We start from the raw sequence: 21,417 nt of genomic DNA on the forward strand, positions 1-21,417 counted from the left end.
ACATGTTGTTTCCTGTCTTGCTAATTTTGGCCATTCTAACTGGTTGAGGTGATATCTCAATGTAGTTTTAATTTGAATCTCCCTGACGGCTAGTGATGATGAACATTTTTTCATGTGTCTGATAGCCATTTGCATGTCTTTATTGGAGAAGTGTCTGTCCATATCTTCTGCCCATTTTTTGATATGATTGTCTGTTTTGTGTGTGTTGAGTTTGAGGAGTTCATTATAGATCCTGGATATAAACCTTTTTTCTGTACTGTCATTTGCAAATATCTTCTCCCATTCTGTGGGTTGCCTCTTTGTTTTCTTGACTGTTTCCTTGGCTGTGCAAAAGCTTTTGATTTTGATGAAGTCCCAAAAGTTCATCTTCGCTTTTGTTTCCTTTGCCTTTGGAGGCATATCTTGAAAGAAGTTGCTGTGATTGATATCGAAGAGATTACTGCCTATATTCTCCTCTAGGATTCTGATGGATTCCTGTCTCACATTGAGATCTTTTATCCATTTTGAGTTTATCTTTGTGTACGGTGTAAGAGAATGGTCGAGTTTCATTCTTCTACATATAGCTGCCCAGTTTCCCCAGCACCATTTAAATAAATTTAAATAAATGGTGCTGGGGAAACTGGGCAGCTATATGTAGAAAAATTAGATGTACATTTGCAAATACTTTCTCCAAACTGTGGCTTGTGTTTTCACTCCTTAAAAGTTTCTGAAGATGTTTTTAATTTTGATGAAGCCCAACTGCCAATTTGTTTTTTTATGAATGATCCTTCTGGTGTTACAGCTAAGAAATTTTTACATAGCTGGACGGCACAAAGATTTTCTCCTAGAAAGTTTATAGTTTTGCTTAACTTTGATCCATCTTGAGTTAATTATGGTGGATCAGAAATTGATGAAAGTTCATATTTTTAAAATAAGGATATCAATTGTTCTAGCACCATTTCTTGAAAAGACCAACCCTTTCCCACCGAACTGCGTCTGCATCTTTATAACTGAGATGTCTGTACGTGGGTCTATTTCTGTGCTCTCTCTTCTGCTCTGCTCCTCTAGTTCTCTACCTTTACACCAATACAACACTGTTCTGGTTGCTGCAGCTTTATAATTAATCTTGAAATGTGAGAGCATTTGTCCTCCAACTCTGTCCTTTGTTCTCCAAGTTGTTTGGCTATTTTACTCAGGTCCTCTGAGTTTCCATGGGAATGTTAAAATCAGCTTGTCAATTGGGATTGTCAAATGGGATTGTCACTGGGATCATGTTGAGTTGATAGATAAATTCACAGAGAACAAATAACTTGACAAAATTGAGTCTTCTAGCCATGGTCAAGCCATACCTCTGGCTTGTTAGGCCATCTTTAGTTCCTCTCAGCAATGTTTTGTTGTTTTTGGTACATAGATCTCTTACATCACTTTTTTCAGATTTATCCCTAAATATTTCATATTTTTTAAAAAGATTTTTATTTACTTATTTGAGAGAGAGAGAGAAAGCATGAGTGGGGAGGAGAAGCAGACTCCTTCTGAATGGGGAGCCCCTTGTGGGCCCGAGATCATGACCTGAGCTGAAGGTAGAGGCTTATCCAACTGAGTCACCCAGGTGCCCCAATATTTCATATGTTGGATGATAGCTGCTATTATACAGGTATTGTTAAGTAGTATTATCTTTTAATTTCAATTTCCAATTATTTGCTGCTAGTACACAGAAATACAATTGATATTTGCATATTGATGTTGCATCATGTAACCTTGTTTACTGGTTCTAGCAGCTTTTTTATAGATTCTATCACAGATAATGATGTTATCTGTAAATAGAGTTGAATTCTCCTTTCCTAACATGGATCCTTTTATTTCTTTTTCTTGCCTGATTAGTTGGCCAGAATCTCCAGTAAAATGTTGGTTACAAGTGTTGGTAAGAGTTGATGTCCTTGTCTTGTTTTGGATCTGAGAAGGAAAGGGTCCCGTATTTCACCATTAAGTGTGATGTTACTGTAGGTTTTCCTTTATCAGACTAAGGAAGTTCCCTTCTGTTCATTATTTATCTAGGGAAGTAAGGCAAATCTTGAGGGGAAAAACAGGAAGGGAGAAGTTATCAGGAGAGAGAGGGAAGAGATAAAGGGGAGAAGCAGAATCAGGGAATGAGAGAAGTCCATTTGGGGCTCCTGCTGAAAGCCTAGGGAATATCCACGTGGAAACCCTTTTTCCACCCAGGCTCAGGCAGTGGACATCTGCCTTGTACAGTATAAGCAGGAACTAGATGTTAGAACAAAGAAGTTGTGCTTTAACTTCCCAAACCATTTCTATTCCTGAATCCTTCTCTTAAGAATCACATCAAGCTCGTTACATTCAGTTTACGGTATTGGCTTAGGAAAAGGTGGTCAGGTACATCTGGAAGACCGGAAGTCCACTTCACTGGTTATCAGGACCCTTCCTGTTGTCATGATAATGATCACCTGACTGTGGACATTCATTCGGGGGGAAACATCAGGTGATTCTTCCACATTGTCACTTTTCCACCGAAGGGCGTACTGGAGCATTCCAGTGCCTCCAGTGATGAAGAAGGGGTCATCACATACCGTTCTCAGGCTGTCTTTGGAATGTACTCGGTGTGGACGGTGGTTTCTAAGATGGCTCCCACTGATTCCCACTTCCTGATATTCATGTCCTTGTGTAATCCCCTCCCCTTGAGTGTGACTCAGATGTTCCGCCCTCCCTCCCTCTTTCTTTCCTATTCCCTCCCTTCCTTCCTTCCAATTTCATTTACTGGAGAGAGGAGAGAGAGAGAGAGAAAACATGAGCAGGGGGAGGGGCAGAGGGAGAGGGAGAATCAGACTCCCTGCTGAGCAGGGACACTGAAGTGGGGCTCAGTTCCAGGACTCTGGGATCATGATGTGAGCCGAAGGCAGCTGCTTAACCAACTGAGCCACCCAGGCACCCCAAAGAACATTTATTTAGTATCTAGCAGGCACTGGCGTTATGAAGAAAGCAAATCTCTGCCTTCAAGATTTTAAAAATAAGTAGTTAGTAATTATGTTATTAGTGCTTACTATAGAGTGAGCAGACTAGTTTTTGATATTCCAGTTTATGGTGTTGTATAGTTCATATTTTGGCAACATTTATATTTTGAACACTGACGAGTGTTTATAGTATAAAGTGCTGTTTGATTACCGTTGAAGCATAATTGCACTGTTTCTATCATAACAGGGTTTACAGTGGTTTCTTTGTTGTTATGACTCATGAATACAACCCACAATTAAAAACACCGTTTAAGGGCGCCTGGGTGGCTCAGTGGGTTAAGTCGCTGCCTTCGGCTCAGGTCATGATCTCAGGGTCCTGGGATCGAGTCCCGCATCGGGCTCTCTGCTCAGCAGGGAGCCTGCTTCCCTCTCTCTCTCTCTCTACCTGCCTCTCCATCTACTTGTGATCTCTCTCTGTCAAATAAATAAATAAAATCTTTAAAAAAAACACCGTTTAAATTGAAAAAATGTAATCCAGCTGATGATATGCTTTTCTGGAATGCACTGCAAAAAGGGATGGCTGCCCAGCAGAACAATACATTCATGTATCATGTTTGTTTAGTTATAGAATTAGAAAGAAGAATGTTTGGGGCACCTAGGTGGCTCAGTCGGTTAAGTCTCTGCCTTCAGCTCAGGTCATGATCTCAGGGTCCTGGGATCGAGTCCCGAATCAGGCTCTCCGCTCAGCAGGGAGCCTGCTTCCCTCTCTCTCTCTGCCTGCCTCTCTGCCTACTTCTGATTTCTCTCTCTCTGTTAAATAAATAAATAAAATCTTTAAAAAAAAGAAAGAAGAATGTTCAAGATCAAGATATACATTTGAATCACTCTGAAATTATACTTTTGTGTCATTGCCTTCAATTCTGCTTTTTCACAAAAGCAGACCAAAAAATATGCTAAAATGTTTTAAAATGAATTAATACATACCTGCTGTCCTTTATCAAACGTTCCTAAGATGTATGAAGATCAACTATATGTTCTGAGCTGAGGGTTCGTCACACTGTAGTATTTATGAAGTTTCCAGGGCAGTATTTTTTGACATGTTTTGGTCTCTTTTTAAGGAAAGAATATATTTTAAAAAAACCTAGAATATTATGAAAGGAAAATGTCAAAATCTTACAAATGAACATTTATATAGAAGAATATTAAACATTTTGAATCTGTATTAATTTATATATACTCATTTGTTTATGGATTGCTGTATACTTCAACACTGCTGTTTCCTTTCCCAATTTATTTTTCCCTATAGCACATCTCATATGATATAATACATATTATAGTTATTTAGCTTATATCCTGCCTGACTGCCCCACTGAATTGTGTGTTTCATGACTGCAGCCTTTTGACTGTTTGTCTACTGCTCAGTGCCCAGAAGAGTTCCCACGAAATAGGAGGTGTTCAATAAACATTGATTAAATATATTAACGGTCAGGCTGCTTCTATGCTTAATTCCTATCTCTGTATCTATTACTCCTGACAAAGTTTTCATGACTCCTGGCCCAACTTAAGATGCCCTAAATAAATGCTTTCCCAACATGATAAACAAATACACATCTCAAACTTAAAAGCTAGCTTCATGCTTAATAGTAAAACATTAACTGATGTTGCTAAGATGATTAAGATAAAGATGCCCACTATTACTTCTGTTAGTGAATACTGTTTTGGAGGTGCTAGACAATGAAATTAGATGTGAGAAAGAAATAAGAGGAATAAACACTTGAAAAGAAATGGCAAATTATTATCATGTGCAGATGGCATGATTGTATATTTACAAAACCCTATAAAACACTGTAACATAAAGAGCATTCAATAAAAACTACAGTTTTATAGTTATTAAGTGGACATAAAAATCAATCTTTTCTGTATGCAAATGAAAATGACTCAGAAAATAGATAAAAATATCCTACTTACTGTATCAGCTAAGAATCTGAAAGTATCTGATACAGGTTTAATACAAATAATATAGAGAAAACTTTAAAACTACTGAAAGAAATAAAAAATTTATATAAGTAGAAAGATGTATGGTATTCTTACATAAGAACCCAGATGATAAAGTTGTAAATTCTCCCTACTTTAATCTACATAATCAAAATACTCCTAATAAAATGCCAAGAGTAATTTTTTTGAAATTTGACAAAATGACACTAAATTCTTTTGGAAAAATAAATATGGAGAGTCCAAAGGATTTTGAACAAGAATGACTGGGAGGGATGACCCCTGCCAGACGCAGAGACAGAAGCCCAGATGCTAAAACAGCCTGCTTGTAGTGCTTGAAGAGACAGAGCCATGTGCCAGAATAGAGTTCCGAGACAGAAGCACATATGTAGTGAAATCTAGTGTAAGATAAAGGTGGAGAAGAGAGTACATTTAATAAATGATGGGAGGGGGGGATAGGCCAGACATCTGGAAACCAAACCAAAAGCAAATTCTTACTGTATTCCTTACACTAAAGTAAGTATCAGATGGAGTGAAAATGTAAATGTTAGAAACAAACCATCAAAGGACATAATAAAAGCAGTGCACAGAACCTTAAACCTTCTGTACAACAACAACAACAACAACAACAAATCAAAGTTGGAAGGACATGAGAAAATGGGAAAACTATTTTCAAGACATATGACAAAGAGCTAATTTCCTTAATTTACAAAGAAGTGTAATAATAATGCATTAGTAAAATGGAAAAAGTATACAAACACATTACAGAACAGGCACAATATGGAAACAGACACCAGGAATATATAAAAAGATGTTCAATTAATTAATGAAATGCAATGAAAACTATTAGATTCCAGTTTGATCCATCAGAATGGCAAAAATTAAAGGGTTGGATAATATATCATTATGACTATGATTAATAATAATACTGCTAATGCACAGTGTAAAACATGAAAGAATAAGATGCATCTCTGCATGTACGGTATGTAAAAAACCCTAAAAGATGTTAATTTCTTTTCTTTATAGAGATTTACTTATTTTAGAGAAAGAGAGGGACAGAGTGAGGGGGATTCATGCAAAGGGAGAAGAGAGAATCCCAAGCAGACTCCATGCAGAGAGCAGAGTCCAACACGGGGCTTGATCCCAGGACCCTGAGATCATGACCTGAGCTGAAACTAAGAGCTGGACACTTAATTGACTGCACCACCCAGGTGCCCTGAGATGTTCATTTTCTAATCAGTATCTGTGGGCTGCCCATCACCTGCCATGAAAGGAGTTAAAATCCTGTTTTTAAGATATAAGACTTGCATTTGGTACCATGTAGGGCTGAATAAGGCAACTAGGCCAGCCTAATGATGTCCTAATCCCCAGAACCTGTGAATCCCTAGACCTTGTGGCCAGGACTTTTTTGAAGAGTAAAAAGGACTTCGCAGTGATCAGATGAAGGGCCTTGAGGTGGGGAGATTACCCATGTGGGCCAAACACAAGGGCTACAGGGGTGAGGACCCCAAAAGCGCTGGTCAGAAGAAGCAGTATGATGCAGGAAGCAGAGTCAGAAAAAAAAAACAAAACACTTTGCTGTTGGCTTTGAAGACAGAGGAAGGGGTTACAGGCCACCTACAGGCTTCTCTAGAAGCTGGAAATGGCCAGGGAATGGATTCACCACTGGAGCCTCCAGAAGGAACCACCCCCGCTGACACCTTAATTTTGGCCCCATAAGACTCATTTCAGACTTCTGATCCCCAGAACTGTAAGAGAATAGATTTGTGTTGTTTTAAGCTACTGAGCGTGTGTTTGTTACAGCAGACACAGGAGACTAATACAGATTATCTGCAAAAACATCACAAACCAAAATGAGACTAAGAGCAGGCTATTAGAAAATAAATCAAATGCACTATTACAAATTTCAAAAAGTCAGAGAGGAGGGGGAGTTCAAATGTTTTCAAGAAGTAACTTAATGCTCCCCAAAACCTTCTTGCCTATGCTCGCCCAGGCTACATCCAGGAAAAACATGACCCAACTCTTTGGATTTGGTGGGATTGCTGGTTTTGGAAAAACTAATTGGAGAAGACAGCAGACTCTCACCATCATTCAGGATGCACATTTTGAAAAAGCAAGAGGGCTGACCCTTGTGCAGACACTTTGGTGCAGGTGGGCCTGGAGGCTGAGAAAACAAAAATGTATGGGGGTGGGGAGGGGAGTTGGGGGAGATGGTGGAGAAGACGTGGAAAGAGGCTGAAAGCCAGCTGGCAAGGTTGGGAAATTAACTACACAGAGCAAAGAAGTGAATTGAGGAAATATATTTAGAATTATGGAGGCCAAGTTTATTTCCACCTGCAAGAGTTTTACTTACACGGGAAAAAAAAAAAAAAAACCCACCAAAACTTATACCCCTGAGTTGAATAAGAATAGTGGGTTAAAAATACACACACATGGACAGAAACAGTTATAGATCTATGTGTACATGTGTATGTATTTTTCCTAACTCTGCTCCCTGAGGGCCTCGAAGCAATGGTCCCCCAGTAACAATGAGCACACTGAGCACCAAACTCTACTAAAATAGCATTCTCCATTAAGAAGAATCAGGATCCTAGGAGGAATGAGTAACTCCAGGCCTGGGATAAAGGAAGTCCAAGAGAAGACTGATATGTGTCAAAGGACATAGAAGTCAGCTTAACAAAGTTCTCACTGGTCAAATATAGGACAATTTGAGCATCAAAATAAATGAAGATACAAGATGACAACCTACTAAAATAAAGTAGGAATCTGGGAGTCCATCCTGATATAATGAATAACTAAATGGATGAGGAAAGAGGAGAAAGTTCTTCCTTATGGTAGGATAACAACTAATAAGCGAACAAGGAGTGGTGGGAATAGAGGCGACAACTTGACAACTATCACAGAGGTAACTGAGATGGGCAGGGTTGTCAATGGATGTTAAAGGCCAGTAAATGTCAAACTGATAAGGAACAGAATTTGGCATCCTACTAATCAAAGAGAAAGGGAAAGATGGTGACCTTGTAGAGAAACCCGCCAGATACCACTCTGACCTGGTCATCAAGGTTCACAACCCCTGTGATGGGACAGGTAGACAGCACATACCTCCCCATGCCTGAGAAGGGCACAGGGTCATTTTAGTGGTCTTTCTGCCAGGAACATGGCCACAGTCATGTCATGAGAAATCAGCGGCCAGATCCAGGTTGAGGGTCTTCCTATAGTACAAAGGAAGGTCTGAGCTCTTTAACAAACCTCTTTAACACAGACACTTTGACACAAAATTAAGCAGAGTATTAAATGAATAGAAAAGCTCTTCCTGTAGCTTATAAAAATAGTATCATATTGGTGAAACGATCACCTATCTTAAGGGCTTTCAAAAACACTATTTCAAGCATTACAACCACTTTTAAGATTATGTGTTCTAATTTTTTGCTTCAGAAATTTGGTCATTCTAATACTGAAGAAGGGAAGTTTAAGAATTAACACTGCTTATTGCACTACTGGGTATTTACCCTAAAGACACAAATGTAGTGATCTGAAGGGGTGCGTGCACCCTAATGTTTATAGCAGCAATGTCCACAATAACCAAACTATGAAAAGAGCCTAAATGTCCATCAACAGATGAATGGATAAAGACGTCTCATACACACACACACACACACACTCACACACAGGAATATTACACAGCCATCAAAAACAAAATCTTGTCATTTACAGTGACGTGGATGGAACTAGAGGGTATTATGCTAAGCAAAATAAGTCAATCAGAGAAAGACAAGTATCATATGATCTCACTGACATGAAGAATTTGAGAAACAAGACAGAGGATCATAGGGGAAGGGAGGGAAAAATGAAACAAGATGAAACCAGAGAGGGAGATAAACCATAAGACTCTTAATCTCAGGAAGCAAACTTAGGGTTGCTGGAGGCAAAGGGAGGGTGGGGGGGATGGGGTGGCTGCGTGATGGACATTGGAGGGCATGTGCTATGGTAAGTGTTATGAATTGTTAAGACCGATGAATCACAGACCTGTACCCCTGAAACAAAAAATATATTATATGTTAATTTAAAAAAAAAGAATTAACACTGCTTAAGAGGAAGGGGAGTTTGCTATAAAAGGAAAAAAAAAGGCACATGTAGCCAGATGCGTGAGTTAGTGTCAGTTCTTCCGGCACAGCGAGCTGTTTGGCCTCAAACTGTTCAAAATCTGAAGTTAGTTAATTGTGCCCAGTAACTTCTAAAGGCCATCCATCACAAAAATCCATGAATTAAATATACCTATATCAAAGTTCAAGTTTTATTTGATAATATGAAAATGTGCCATGTTCTATGTTAGGGTGGTTAGAGCCATGTGATGTAGGTTTGGTCATTTAACAACTTGGTATATTTTACTTATTTTCAACAAAAACCTTGAATTCATTACCAGACTGAGTATTCCAAAGAACTGCCTTGAGGATGAGAAAGGAGAAATTGGGCCTCTCTACTTCTGCCAAGTGGAGGCAAGTGCAACATACCACGTGACTTGCACAAAAATTGAATGAGTTTAGGGCTAAGTTTCTAGAAGTGTGCATTTCAGCTCCCCCTCCTGGCCACTGCCACATTTCTTTCTAATTTTCAGTGTTGACCGGATTTAAAAAAAAAAAAAAAAAAAAGGGGGCGCCTGGGTGGCTCAGTGGGTTAAGCCACTGCCTTCGGCTCAGGTCATGATCTCAGGGTCCTGGGATCGAGTCCCGCATCGGGCTCTCTGCTCAGCAGGGAGCCTGCTTCCCTCTCTCTCTCTCTGCCTGCCTCTCCATCTACTTGTGATTTCTGTCAAATAAATAAATAAAATCTTTAAAAAAATATATATATATATATATACACACACACATATGTATGTATATATGTATACATACATAGATATATATTTTTAATTTAAAAAATATGTATTTTTTGACTTGCTATTTTTTCCTAGAATTTCATTCTATTCTAATAAATTGTACTAAAATACCCTACACTTATCATACACATTAATTTGTTCATTTCATTCATTCTTTCAACACATATTTGAGAGCTTTCTAAGTGCCAGCAACCGTATGGGGTATGGGGGGATGTCATGAATACGAACACTTCTCTTTTCATGGAGCTTATATGCTGTTAATAAAATAATCACATAGTGACTGTTCTAAGTGTTTCAGAGGAAAGAGATACAATTCTGTGAACGTAGGATGGCAACCTTGGAAGTTCTGTGGAAGGGCCATCTGAACAGAGATATGACAGGTCAGTGGGAACTAACCACCCGAAAAGGAATGGAGTAGGGGAAGGAAGTGCATTGCGGATGGAGAGAGGACAGTTCCAAGGCCTGGTGGGTAGATGAGGCCCACGTGGCTGGGTCCAGGGGGTCCCGATGAGTCTCCAGAGGTAGGTGGAGGTGAGCAGCTGCAGTGCCTCAGGAGGCAGGTTTATGATTTGGGTCATCACTCCAAGAGCAACGGGGAGCTGGCAGTGAGCAGTGAGCAGTGAGCAGTGAGCTGGCTGGGGAAGAGATATATAATTTGTTCTTCTTCCTGAAGGTTACTTGGGTTGCAGTGTGGAGAACAGAATAAAGAAAGGAGGAGAGGATTTCAGAAGGCTGCAGAAAGAAGGTGGCAGCTTGGACTAAGGTGCCAGTGGCAATTAAGAGAAGTGAAAGATGCACAGGGGACAATGTCACCAGGGCTCAGTGACCCGCTGGATGCAGGGGTGAGGGAAAAGGTTAAGGAGGAATCCTTGGTGCCAGTGGAAGAGGTCCCGGTTGGGAGGGGTGGTGGGAGACTTGTCTTCTGCACACGGAGTTGGTGTCTGAGGTATTAAGAGGCAAGGCCATTCTGCTAGTTGTACATATGCTTCAGCTCAGAAAGGAGGGTCAAGCTGGAGAGAAAAAGTTGGGAGTCCAGAGTATAAAGGTGGTGGGCATGGATTTGTGCTTTATGTCAGAGTAAGAGGGGCATAGAGAGAGAACGGATGAGAACTGGGCTCTGAGGAACTGCAATATAAAGGGGCCCAGAAAAGGAAAGCGAGCCAGCCAGCATGGTAGCAGGAAAAGCAGAAAGACGCAGGGCAGATGGGGGCTCAGAAGCCAAGGGAAGACAGTGTTTTAAGAGATGGGAGCAGCGTGGCCAAATTTAAATGTTGCTGAGAGACTGAGCAAGACAAGCCCTGGAAATGTCTGATCAGTGGTTTTTGTTTTAGTTAGAAAAGAGGGTGGAAGGCAGAATAGAGGGGGTTCAGGGGTGAGACATAAGACCTGGACGCATGGAGGATGGCAATTCTTCAAAAAAAAGAAAAAAGTTTGCCTGTCTAAGGGAAGGAGAGATTGAGCAATAGCTGGAAAATGAAGGGAGACTTTTCTTCCTCTTTCTTTTGTGAAAGGACACGAGTATGTTTAAAAGCCAAGGTAAAGAGCCAGTTGAGATGGAACAGGTGACTGCTGATAGCGAAGCGATAGGTTTTTGACAAGTGGGGGGGATTCCAAAGCACAGGGAGGGGTGGCCTTGGATGGGGGGATAACATGGGTATGGCTGTAGGTAAGGCTGGCAGTTGTGGTAGCTGGGGTTGAGCAGATTCCCATCAGACGGCTTTAGTTCCTCTAGGAAGTGACTGCGTGAGGGAAAGGTGTGAGATTAAATCTGAGCGAAGTGGAGGTTCGTGATTTGCAAGTTTATAAACAGCCCGTCTGCAAGTTGCAGCGATCCCACCATGCTACTTTGGTTAGCTGGGGTTCCGCTTGATGGAAAAAGAAAAAATGGGAGCTGGGGTTTGCGATTGGCGGGGTACAGGTGTGTGCGGGCCATTAGCTCCCCGAAGACAAGGACCCTGCATCATTCTGGGACGGACTGACTGGAGTACCGGCGTCCAGGCTCTCCCTGTCAAATTGACCAACACTGGGCTGATCACTTGTCTCCATTACAATTTTCTTCTTTTGGTGCTTCTCTAGAAAACCAAAAACCAAAGAGTAGGGAGTAGACAGAACCTAAATTCCTACATGTCTTCTTTTTCTCACTTGGACGGAGGCTCTGGATTCTTTTACTCTTCTGTATGGTTTTAAAAGGTCCTGTCAAGGTTCGATGCAGGGACAGTCATACACCCAAGGAAGCTAAGGGGCATCTTCCCATTTTCAGCTTGTTAACACTCCCACACTTCCGTAGCTCTGGCTACCTGTTTAAGAGCTGCAATCTTCAACATACCTACTAAAAATTATCTTTATCTGTGTAAACGACGGAACACATATCCTCACGAGGAAACCTGGTTCACTGGCAACGACCGAGAAAGGGCACAGAGTCAGACTGTCCACACCGCCGTCAGCCGGCTACCGAAGCAATCCGGGCGGGGGCAGACGGCGGCCTGGGCCGGGGTGAGGAGTGGGGGCTGGCGGGAAAGTGGGGGGCTGTGCCTCGGTCCAGGGTGTGTGTGATGCGAGGGATGTGCTGACAGACTGAATGCGGCGAGGCAGGACCACGGGGGTCAAGGAGGACCTCAAGGCCTAGACCACCCGGAGAGCGGCTTCGGGGAACCGGGTGGGGCGAAGCGAGGCCGGCACGGGTCGGCGGGAGTGTCAGGCCGAGCCTTAGACACCCACGCGTCGAGAGCCCGGGGCGGAGGTTCTGGGAGGGGTCGGGGCTGGAGACACCCGTCTCGGGCTCGCGGGCGCTCGGAAGGGTTCGGAGCCGGAGAGGCCGGACGAATGCACAGGCAGCGGGCGCAGACACCAGGGCTCCGGGCCGCGCAGCGCAGGAACGCGGGCCTTAAGTCACCGGCTGGCACCGGGTGGCAGGAGACGACACGCCGCAGAAATGTCAGGGAATTCACCCCTTCTCGGGCTGGGGATAAGGACACGAGCCGCTAAGGTTGGAAGGAAAGACGAAAGCGAAGCCAAAGCGGGTGGGCAGGCGCGAGCCTCCGCGCAGCGGCCTCACGCGCCAACCAAGCCCCGGCCGGAGCCCGCGGCCGGGGGCGGCGCTGACGGCGGCCGTGGGTCCCCGGGCGCGGCGGGCCGCCCCTGCGAGAACGCCCCGACGGCCGGGCCGCGTGCGCAGGGGCCCCGGCGGCGCGGCGAGGGCGGAGACCCCGGGTGCGGGCCGGGCGGGCGCGCTCTGCGGGAGAGGCGGCGGCGGCCCCGCTACGTTACCGACTCCAGGGAGAGCCAGGCGGCGCGGCCCGAGCCGGGCAGGGGCCAGGGCTGAGTGGCCGGAGGCACCGAGAGGCCCAGACGCTTGAGCGGGAGGCTCTGCCTGGGGCCGGGCCGGGCCGTTACCTGCTCCGCGCGGCTCCGCGGCAGCGCCCACCCCGCGGCCTCCCGGTCCCGCGCGTCGCTCTGGAAACCCGCGCGCGGCGCCTGCTGGGACCGGCCGAGCCGGGGGGCGGGGCGGGGCGCCGAGGGCCGCGCGCTTGCGCACTGCTGAGCTGAGCGTGGCGACTTCGGCTCCGGAACCGCCCGCGGCCCGCCGTGGCCGCGGGCGCGTCTGGGGCGAACGAACGGATCCCGCGGCCGTGCAGCTGTCCCTTCACGCTCTCGGCCGCTCTCGCCCGCCTGCTGGTGCTCTGAATCCGAGCCCAGGGCGCGTGTTCCCTACCGGGAGGTGCGCGGACCCAACTCCCGGTTGGCTGCCAGGCGGCGCGAGCAGGTGTAGACGCCAGGTTCCCGGGGTAGGGGGTGGACCCAGGCGGGCGGGTATAGACTCGTCGTCTCTTCCTGAAGAAGAAGGGAACAGACAGCAGAACACTCCCGTTAATCTCTCTCTTCATAGAGATGAATTTCTTTGGGGAAAGAAAGTCTCATCCCAAAGCAATGCCTGTTGGTTGCATAGAATTTAGAATGTACAGCGAAGTACGAAGAAAAATTAAAAACCACCTGGATGATGGAATTGCAGGTGATTTTTAATGACTACATAGGACTTTTGAGCGACTGCATAGGCAGAGTTAATGAACATTTATATTACTTTTCCTCTTTCTCTCCGCCTTCTGCTCCTTTTCTCTCCCCCATATGTATTAATGCCATGTTCAATGTCCCTAGAAGTGAGTCTATTTAAGGTGTGAAAATTAATAAAGGGAAAAGTCGCTAAAGTAGGTCTGAGGCTAGAAGGGGAAGCCCTTGTCATTCAACTCAGTTACAGGCTCCAACAGAAGTGTCGGTTACAGATTCCCCAACAGAAGAGCGTCAACAGGAAGGAATGATCAATTATGGGCCCAAGAGGGGAAGATGTGCATGGCCTCTCCTACAAGAAACTGGCCACCCTGGTTACTCAAGTCAGCGAGAGAGTCATCACCCTGAACTCTTGCTTTCTCAGAGGGACTTTTGAATCCCTCCCAACTTCCTTCTCCATAAAATCATGTTCCTCTCCTTTGTTTGTTGGATTTGTCTAAGGGTTTGCCATGGCTTGAATGTCCCAAGCTGCAATTCTTTGTTACCCCTGACTAAATCCATTTGCTGGCAAAATAACTCACAGTTTGATGTTTAGATTAACAGACGTCACCCCTGACTCCTTAGAATAAATCCTACATGGAAAATTGAAGGATCAAAGGAAATGCCCACTTTGAGGCTCTCTGAAAGTACATGAAAGTTTGCCTTCTAGGCAAATGTCTCCCAATCTTTAACCAACAATGGGGATAATCTTTTAATCTTGTTTATTTAAAAGATGTTTGCCCAAGTGTCAAAACTTGACACTTGAATTTTATTCACATCTTTGCTAGGAAACATTTAAAAAATATTTTTAGGGGCATTTTGGACTTTGCTATTTGCTTTTCCCTGTCTTTTGCCCAGTTTTTCACTTGGTGTCCATCTTTGTAGAACTTTCGCTGTTCTGTGACACTCAGGTCTCCTATATGAAAACTTGGTTTGTAAATATTTCCAATTTGTTTTAAATTTTGTTTAGATGTATTTTGATATTTGTATACAGTCAAATTTACCACTTAGAGTTTTTGATTTGGATTTTATGTAGTAGGGATAGTGGGTGTTTCCAAACTGTCTCTGTTTAGATCTAGTTTTTTAGGGGCAAGGAGGGGACAAGCCTTCCCCTTCACACCACCACCCCTTCCTTCTTGTGCTGTTAGAGTGTCCACTCTAATTTTGGTGGGCTGTGTTTCAACAACTTTAGGTGGCGAGTTATCCCTAGAAGGCGGGTGGTGGCACTTTTTGTTGGTGGTGAGCTGGGCAGCATCTCTAGGAGGACATACAGCAGAGGGGTGTCACCCTAGATTGACATTCATTGAAAGATGCTGGCTTTATGGCTGCTGGTGCTCCCAGGACAGTAACAAAAGTGACAGCTTATAATTAAGTGAATATTCCAACCCTTGTACTGAGGACTGGAGGATCCTGAAAGATGGAGGTCCCTCAGAGCTTCCTTTCTCATCCAAATGGTCTCTCTTCTGCTTTGCTAGCTGTTCTTGTCTATAGCCAATGTTTCTGCCTTTGAAAGGGGATGTTTCTTTTCCATCGGTATCCATGTGTGTTATGAAAGAGGAGAGACCCAGTGAGTACAAAGCCGAAGAACTGCCTTTAGGAATTCTGTTAAATAGTAACTGCACCTTTATTTCTCTGTATTAGTTTGGTTAACTGCACTGTAACAAATCACCATAGACCCAGTGGCTTAAAACAACAGTAATTTACTCTCTCACAGTTTTGGAGGCAAGAAGTCTGAAATCAAGGTGTTGGCAGGACTACACTCCCTCCCTTCAAAATCTCCTGGGAAGAATCCTTCCTTGCCTCTTTGGGTCCCCATGCTCCTTGGCTCATGGCAGGATCAGTCCTGTCTCTGCAGCCCTGTCTTCACATGGTGTTTTCTCTGTCTCTCTCTGTGTGCCTCCTCTTCTTGTAAGGACATCAGTTATTGGGCTAAGATTCCGAAATCCAGGATGATTTAATTTTAAGATCTTCAACCAATTTCATCTGCAAAGATCCTGTTTCCAAATAAGGTCACATTCTGAAGTTTAGGGTGGACATGAATTTTGAGGGGAGACACTATTCAAGTCACTGCTGTTACTCTGGTGATCACTGCTGTCATTCTACATAATACAAATATCCGTTTCTCATTTTAGTTTACCTATCACATTATGTAAACAGAAACATAGCATATGGTATCATTTATTTTAAGATCATCTGAGAATCTCTGCCCAGTTTGGAGTCAATACCTCACACTTTTATCATTAAAATTTGACGAAATCTTTCTTTCATAGAGTGTATGTTCCACAAATCATCATGATGTACACTTCAGCTATCTTAGGATTATATCTGTCAATTATACTTAAATAAAGCTGAAAATAATTCTTTAACAAAGTAAGTAATGTTATTTCACTTAGCGTCTAGGGCTAGGGATGTGAAATGAAAGACTTTTGCCTCTTCAGTAGAGCACACAGCTTTTTTGAAGTGAATTTTCTTCCTTCCTTCCTTCCTTCCTTTCTTTCTTTTTAAAAAAGATTTTATTTATTTGACAGACAGAGTTCACAAGTGAGCAGAGAGACAAGCAGCGTGGAAAGCAGGCTCCCCGCTGAGCAGAGAGCCAGATGCGGGGCTCGATCCCAGAACCCTGGGATCATGACCTGAGCCCAAGGCAGAGGCTTAACCTACTGAGCCACCCAGGCACCCCTCTTTCTTTTCTTTTTAAAAAAGATTTTATTTATTTATTTACCAGAGAGAGAGAGAGAGAGAGAGAGAGAGCGCACGCAAGCAGGGTGAGCAGCAGAGGGAGAGAGAGAGAAGCAGACTCCCTGCTGAGCAAGGAGACTGATGTGTGACTTGATCCAAGGACTCCGTGATCAGGACCTTGGCTAAAGGCAGACGCTTAACTGACTGAGCCACCCAGGCATTCCTAAAGGGAATTTTCTAAGGCAGAGACTTGTTGAGCTTTTATTTTAAGCAGAGATTTGTTGAGCTTTATTTGGAATGTTTCGTATTCCTATTAATTATCTTGAAGTTTATTGGGGCCACTGTCATGAAAAGATCTTTCAGTTAGAGTTTTCAAAGTCCCAATTTGTACATTTTCATGGTCATTATTAAAGAGGTAAACTTCTAAAAATAATCCATTGTGTAAAGAGGGTACACTAGGAATTTGAGGGTAGTATGTTAGGAGTTTTTCTGGTGTGGATGGGTTGGGTTCATGTTTTGGATGCACCATTTCCTATCCTCATCCTTGAGAAAGAATGGGAGTAGGACCCAGTGCTAGTGTTGTGCAGATTAAGGGAGTGGTTTATGCAAAACAATTAGAGTACCCCTGGCACATGGCAAACATTTAAAAATTATTAGCTCTCATTTTAAATAGGCTATTCTTTCTCCCTAGGGCATGTGAATGGAGGGGGTGTGTCATTGTCAAAGGCAGCATTGCCCTGTATGATCAGCAGGTGTGTACTCTTTAGGGCACATGAGGATCAACTACAGTTTATGTTACTAATTTACAAAACCATTGAGAAATATGCATAGTTTATTACTCTCTTCAATCGTGTTTGGAGAAAAATGGTTTGCTTATGTGGTAGAATTTGAGACTAAGGTGTTGATAAAAGTTTGTATGACAAAAATAGTATTTACTTGCTTTATGATTTTGAAAATACAAGAAAGAGGAGCACAAATGCCCTATAATCTTTGGTGGGCTTGAAAATAAAGTTTACAATCTTAATGACTTAAATCTGGGGAACCCTTAATCATCTTCAGCAAGGGCCTAAATTTGGGGAGCAATTTTGCATAGTGAGGCTCTAAGTTAAATGTCAGTCATCTCATTCATTCTACATAAATGGACTTGAGCTATGTTGCAGGGATGGGGTGTCCTTTCTCAGCAAAGGCACCTGTCCTAGGGGAGGGGAGCAGGCCTCTAGGCCCCTGGGACTCTGGTGAAGGGGGCAGGTAAATAAGGCTTCCAGACCCCTCCCTGCTCCAGCATGCCAGTAACCACCTCCTCAGGGAGCAGCACAGGACTTAAGAATAAAAAGAGAGAGAGAGAGGAGAAGAGACTCAGTTATCTAAGAGGAGTAAATGACCCCTTGGTGCCTTTGTGTCCTATGTCCTTGAGCTTGATTTTGAAACTCATCAGAAAAATTGGACGGTAGCATTTGGGCTTTTTACTCGATTTAATTATGTACATAAAGAAGACGGAGAGAGACTGTTACAAACATTTATTTTCTCCCCATGTCTCTGAGATAGTGAAGACATTTCTCTTGTTGAACTCATCCCTGCTGACAGCCTGCCTCTGCCGCCCTGCCTTGTCTGGGATGTCAGTGAAACCTTACACCTCTGTGGTCTGTCAGCTTTGTTCTTTAGGAGCAGCAGGTGGGAAAGGGAGAAAACTGGAAGTGGGCCACATCTAAAGGCATCTCTTGTATAAGAGTTCACCTATTTTTTTTGTTTTAACCGACTGGAAAATGTGAAAGTCAGGACGCCTTTGCTTATTTCAAGGCCTGTGTGGCTGTTCCGATCCTTGCGGTCCGTTTGCCCAAAGCCTTGCAAACGCAGCCTCCCCAGGGAAGGAGCTGGCGTCTTCTGGGCTTTTCCAGCGCCCAGGCGCTCCGCTGTCACCTCAGGCGTCTATGCCTGCGCAGCGCTGATTGGTGCTCGGCGGCCTGATTGGTGCGCGGCGCAGCCTGGCCTTTTAGGGGCTGTTGTCCGGCGTTTAAAGTCAGTGGCTGCTTTTATCCACCAATCCCGTCTTCGCCTGGCAGATCCCCTCTCGCCCCCGGCCAATGGCCGGGAAAGCCCGAGCCGCCCGCACCGCTGCTGGCAGTCGCAGGGCTTAAGTTGCGGCGGGAGGCTCGGGGGCTCAGACCGCGCTGGGCGGCCGCCAGCTCGCACCTGGCACCTGCGCCTGCTGCTACCTGGCTATTCTGCCTGCTACCTGCCCGGCCGGGACCGCGGTCGGGATCCGTCTAACGCCGCGTTCCCTCACGGGGGTGTGTTGGGGGGAGCCCTTTTTCCGACTGTCAAAATGGTTATCAAAGTGTTTGTTGCCACATCTTCTGGGTCCATAGCGGTAGGTGTCTGCTGGAATTGGTGGGGCTTTCATACTGCTGGATTTTCTGAGAAACTCAGACCGGGAAGTAGAAGCAGCGGGTCTGGCCCAGCGTAGGCCTGAAGTTTCTTTTGTGAGGAGAGTGTAAGTCAGCCGTGGCTCCGCAGCAAGCCTGCGTGCCTTTGCTTTCTGCGTTTGCTTTAACCGTGTTGAAGACGTGTGGAAAATGAGTGATCCGGGCTAGCTGGGTGTGAAAGGGATTCCAGGAAGGGGGCGTGTGTGATACTAGAATTTTTAAACATGTGATTTGTGTTGTGTTCGCATATATTATAGAATCAAAGCCTTTTTTTTGGTGGAGTGTTTCTGCCGATCATTCTGTAAGGCGTAGACTAATTTAAAGTTGCAAATAAATGACACTTTGTGTCACAATATTTGGAGGGTGTGATGAAGCAGATTACCAAAATGATTCCTGGAGGTAATTACAGTGGACTCTTCAACAATTCGGGTGAGGGGTGAGGGGCACTCACACTTGCGTAGTGGAAAATCCATGTATAACTTTTGACTCCCCCAAACTTCACTAATGGTCTCCTGTTGACCAGAAGGCTTACTGACAACATAAGCAGTTGATTAACATATTTGTATGTTATAGGTAATATAAAATGTATTCTTACAATAAGTAAGCTAGAGAAAAGAAAATGTTATTAAGAAAACTGTAAGAAAGAGAAAATACATTTACCATACTTTTGGTAGTTATAGAAAAAAAAATCTGTGTACGAGTGGACCCATGCTCTTTAAAATTTGCGTTGTTCAAGGGTCAATTGTACTTACGTGTGTGATGTAACTATACCAAAAGTGTAAAGTTAGCATGTGTAATAGTATTATTTGGGGAAAATGATGTCACAGTGACAAGAGCAAACATCTCTAAGGCCACAGTTTCAAAAGTTCTAGGAATTCAAATGGGCCAAAAATAGGTGTGAGGAGCCCACCCCATAAAGCTGCCTTTGCTTTCCCTGGGACCAGGCTCAGAATTACCCCCTCCAATTTCTGCCTTCATTCTGTGCAGGATAGACCTGCCTGAAGAAACAAGGGCAACTGAAGCTGCCACTTCTCCTTGACAATGCTTCAGTCTTTGATTTTAGGCTTGAACCTGCAGTTATCTATTGGAGACTGACATTTCTGGGAGCATTTTAGGCTTTTGGGGGTGTAGGAGGAAGCCATTTCATCAGTCCTGATGAAACAGCACCGGCAAGGGGGCTGTTTCCTTTTATATCTAGTTCCTGGGCCATCCTGAAGCTTGGATTTCACTCAGCCAGGGATGATACCCTTGGCCAGCAGCTGGCTGGGAGCAGCCCCAGTGCTGGCTCTTGAATGCCCCCACCCACAGCCCTGAAAGTTCATGCAGTTTCCAGAGGACAGGAAGAGAACAAGAAAGAAGAGGCTGGTTGTTCCTCTGAGCACAGCCCATCAGCAACCACTTAGTATCTATGGAGCATCTTTTAACAGAAACAGAGGAGGAAAAATTCCAGATGTAAAACCACAAAATCTTTTGTGGCTGTTGATGACCTCAGAAACTTTTAGTTGATCCATAAAGAGCACATTTTTGGATTATTAGATTAAAAATAATTTTTACTGAAGAAAATGGCTTTAGTAGGCTTTCAATATCCTGATGATGCTTTATGGAAACTTTTATCAGTGACTAATCTCCATGTTCTATAGACCACATGTGAGATGCCTGCTTCCAGAGATGGTGGACAAACTTGTGGAGTTCTTAGGATTATTTGACGTCTTACATTCTTGAAGTCTGGGCATATGATTGAGTTAGCCTCAGAGGGGCTGGAGAAGCACTGTTCATTCTAGGATTTTAGAAAAGCCACATTAATTCTGGTTCCCTAAGTAAATGTTTTGTTGTCACTTAGAACTGTTTGACCTTGGGAAAGTTATTTCATCTTGCTAAGCCTCAATTTCCTTATCTGTAAAATGAGGGTAAGAATAGTATTCATCTCATGGCATTGCCATGAGGATTTAGGAAATAAGCCCCTGGGTGCCTTACATGGTGTCCCATGCTTAATCAATGCTTAATACATATTATAATTATTAGTTAATTTTATGATTATTACATATGGCTACTTAATATTATAGTTGTTTTAAGTATTAGGTATTATTACTGTTAGCTAATGTTAGTTAATGTTTAAAATATATTTTTAAAAGATTTTATTTATTTGAGAGAGACAGAGAGAGAAAGAGATTGAGAGAGAGAGGGGGGGGCACTAATAGGGGGAGGGGCAGAGGAAGATGGAGAATCAGTCTCCCTGTTGAGCAGGGAGCCCACACAGGGCTCCATCCCAGGATCCTGGGGATCATGACCTGAGCTGAAGGCAGATGCTTAACCAACTGAGCCACCCAGGCACTCCAATGTTAGTTAATGTTCATCAGTATTATTGTAGTTGTTACAATTATTAGCTAATATTAGTATATGTGAGTCTGTGATGATTATGTGTCAGAATAATTGTCCCAAGTCAAATGGGTGGAATAATTTC

At 43.7% G+C, this 21,417-nt stretch overlaps 2 protein-coding genes across 3 annotated transcripts in view; one reads left to right on the plus strand and one right to left on the minus strand.

Moving 5' to 3' along the window:
- Positions 1-13,257, minus strand: part of LCA5L (lebercilin LCA5 like) — a 40,257-nt gene extending 27,000 nt beyond the window's left edge. The window contains exons 1-2 of the transcript XR_009402607.1: positions 13,207-13,257; positions 12,684-12,772 (exon numbers count right to left, since the gene is read on the minus strand). The gene's annotated coding sequence lies outside the window, so the exon portion shown is untranslated. Of the gene's footprint in view, positions 12,773-13,206 lie in introns of the transcript that reaches the window.
- The window catches only part of SH3BGR (SH3 domain binding glutamate rich protein), a 63,890-nt gene continuing 55,192 nt past the window's right edge, over positions 12,720-21,417 (plus strand). The window contains exon 1 of one of the 2 annotated variants that reach the window (XM_059392361.1): positions 12,720-12,799. In XM_059392361.1, coding sequence (XP_059248344.1) covers positions 12,746-12,799 — 54 coding nt within the window. In that variant the 5' untranslated portion in view covers positions 12,720-12,745. Of the gene's footprint in view, positions 12,800-18,570; positions 18,902-21,417 lie in introns of those variants that run through there. The other variant, XM_059392362.1, reaches the window with a different exon arrangement.

Source organism: Mustela nigripes, chromosome 2, assembly GCF_022355385.1.
Source record: "Mustela nigripes isolate SB6536 chromosome 2, MUSNIG.SB6536, whole genome shotgun sequence".
Lineage (NCBI taxonomy): Eukaryota > Metazoa > Chordata > Mammalia > Carnivora > Mustelidae > Mustela > Mustela nigripes.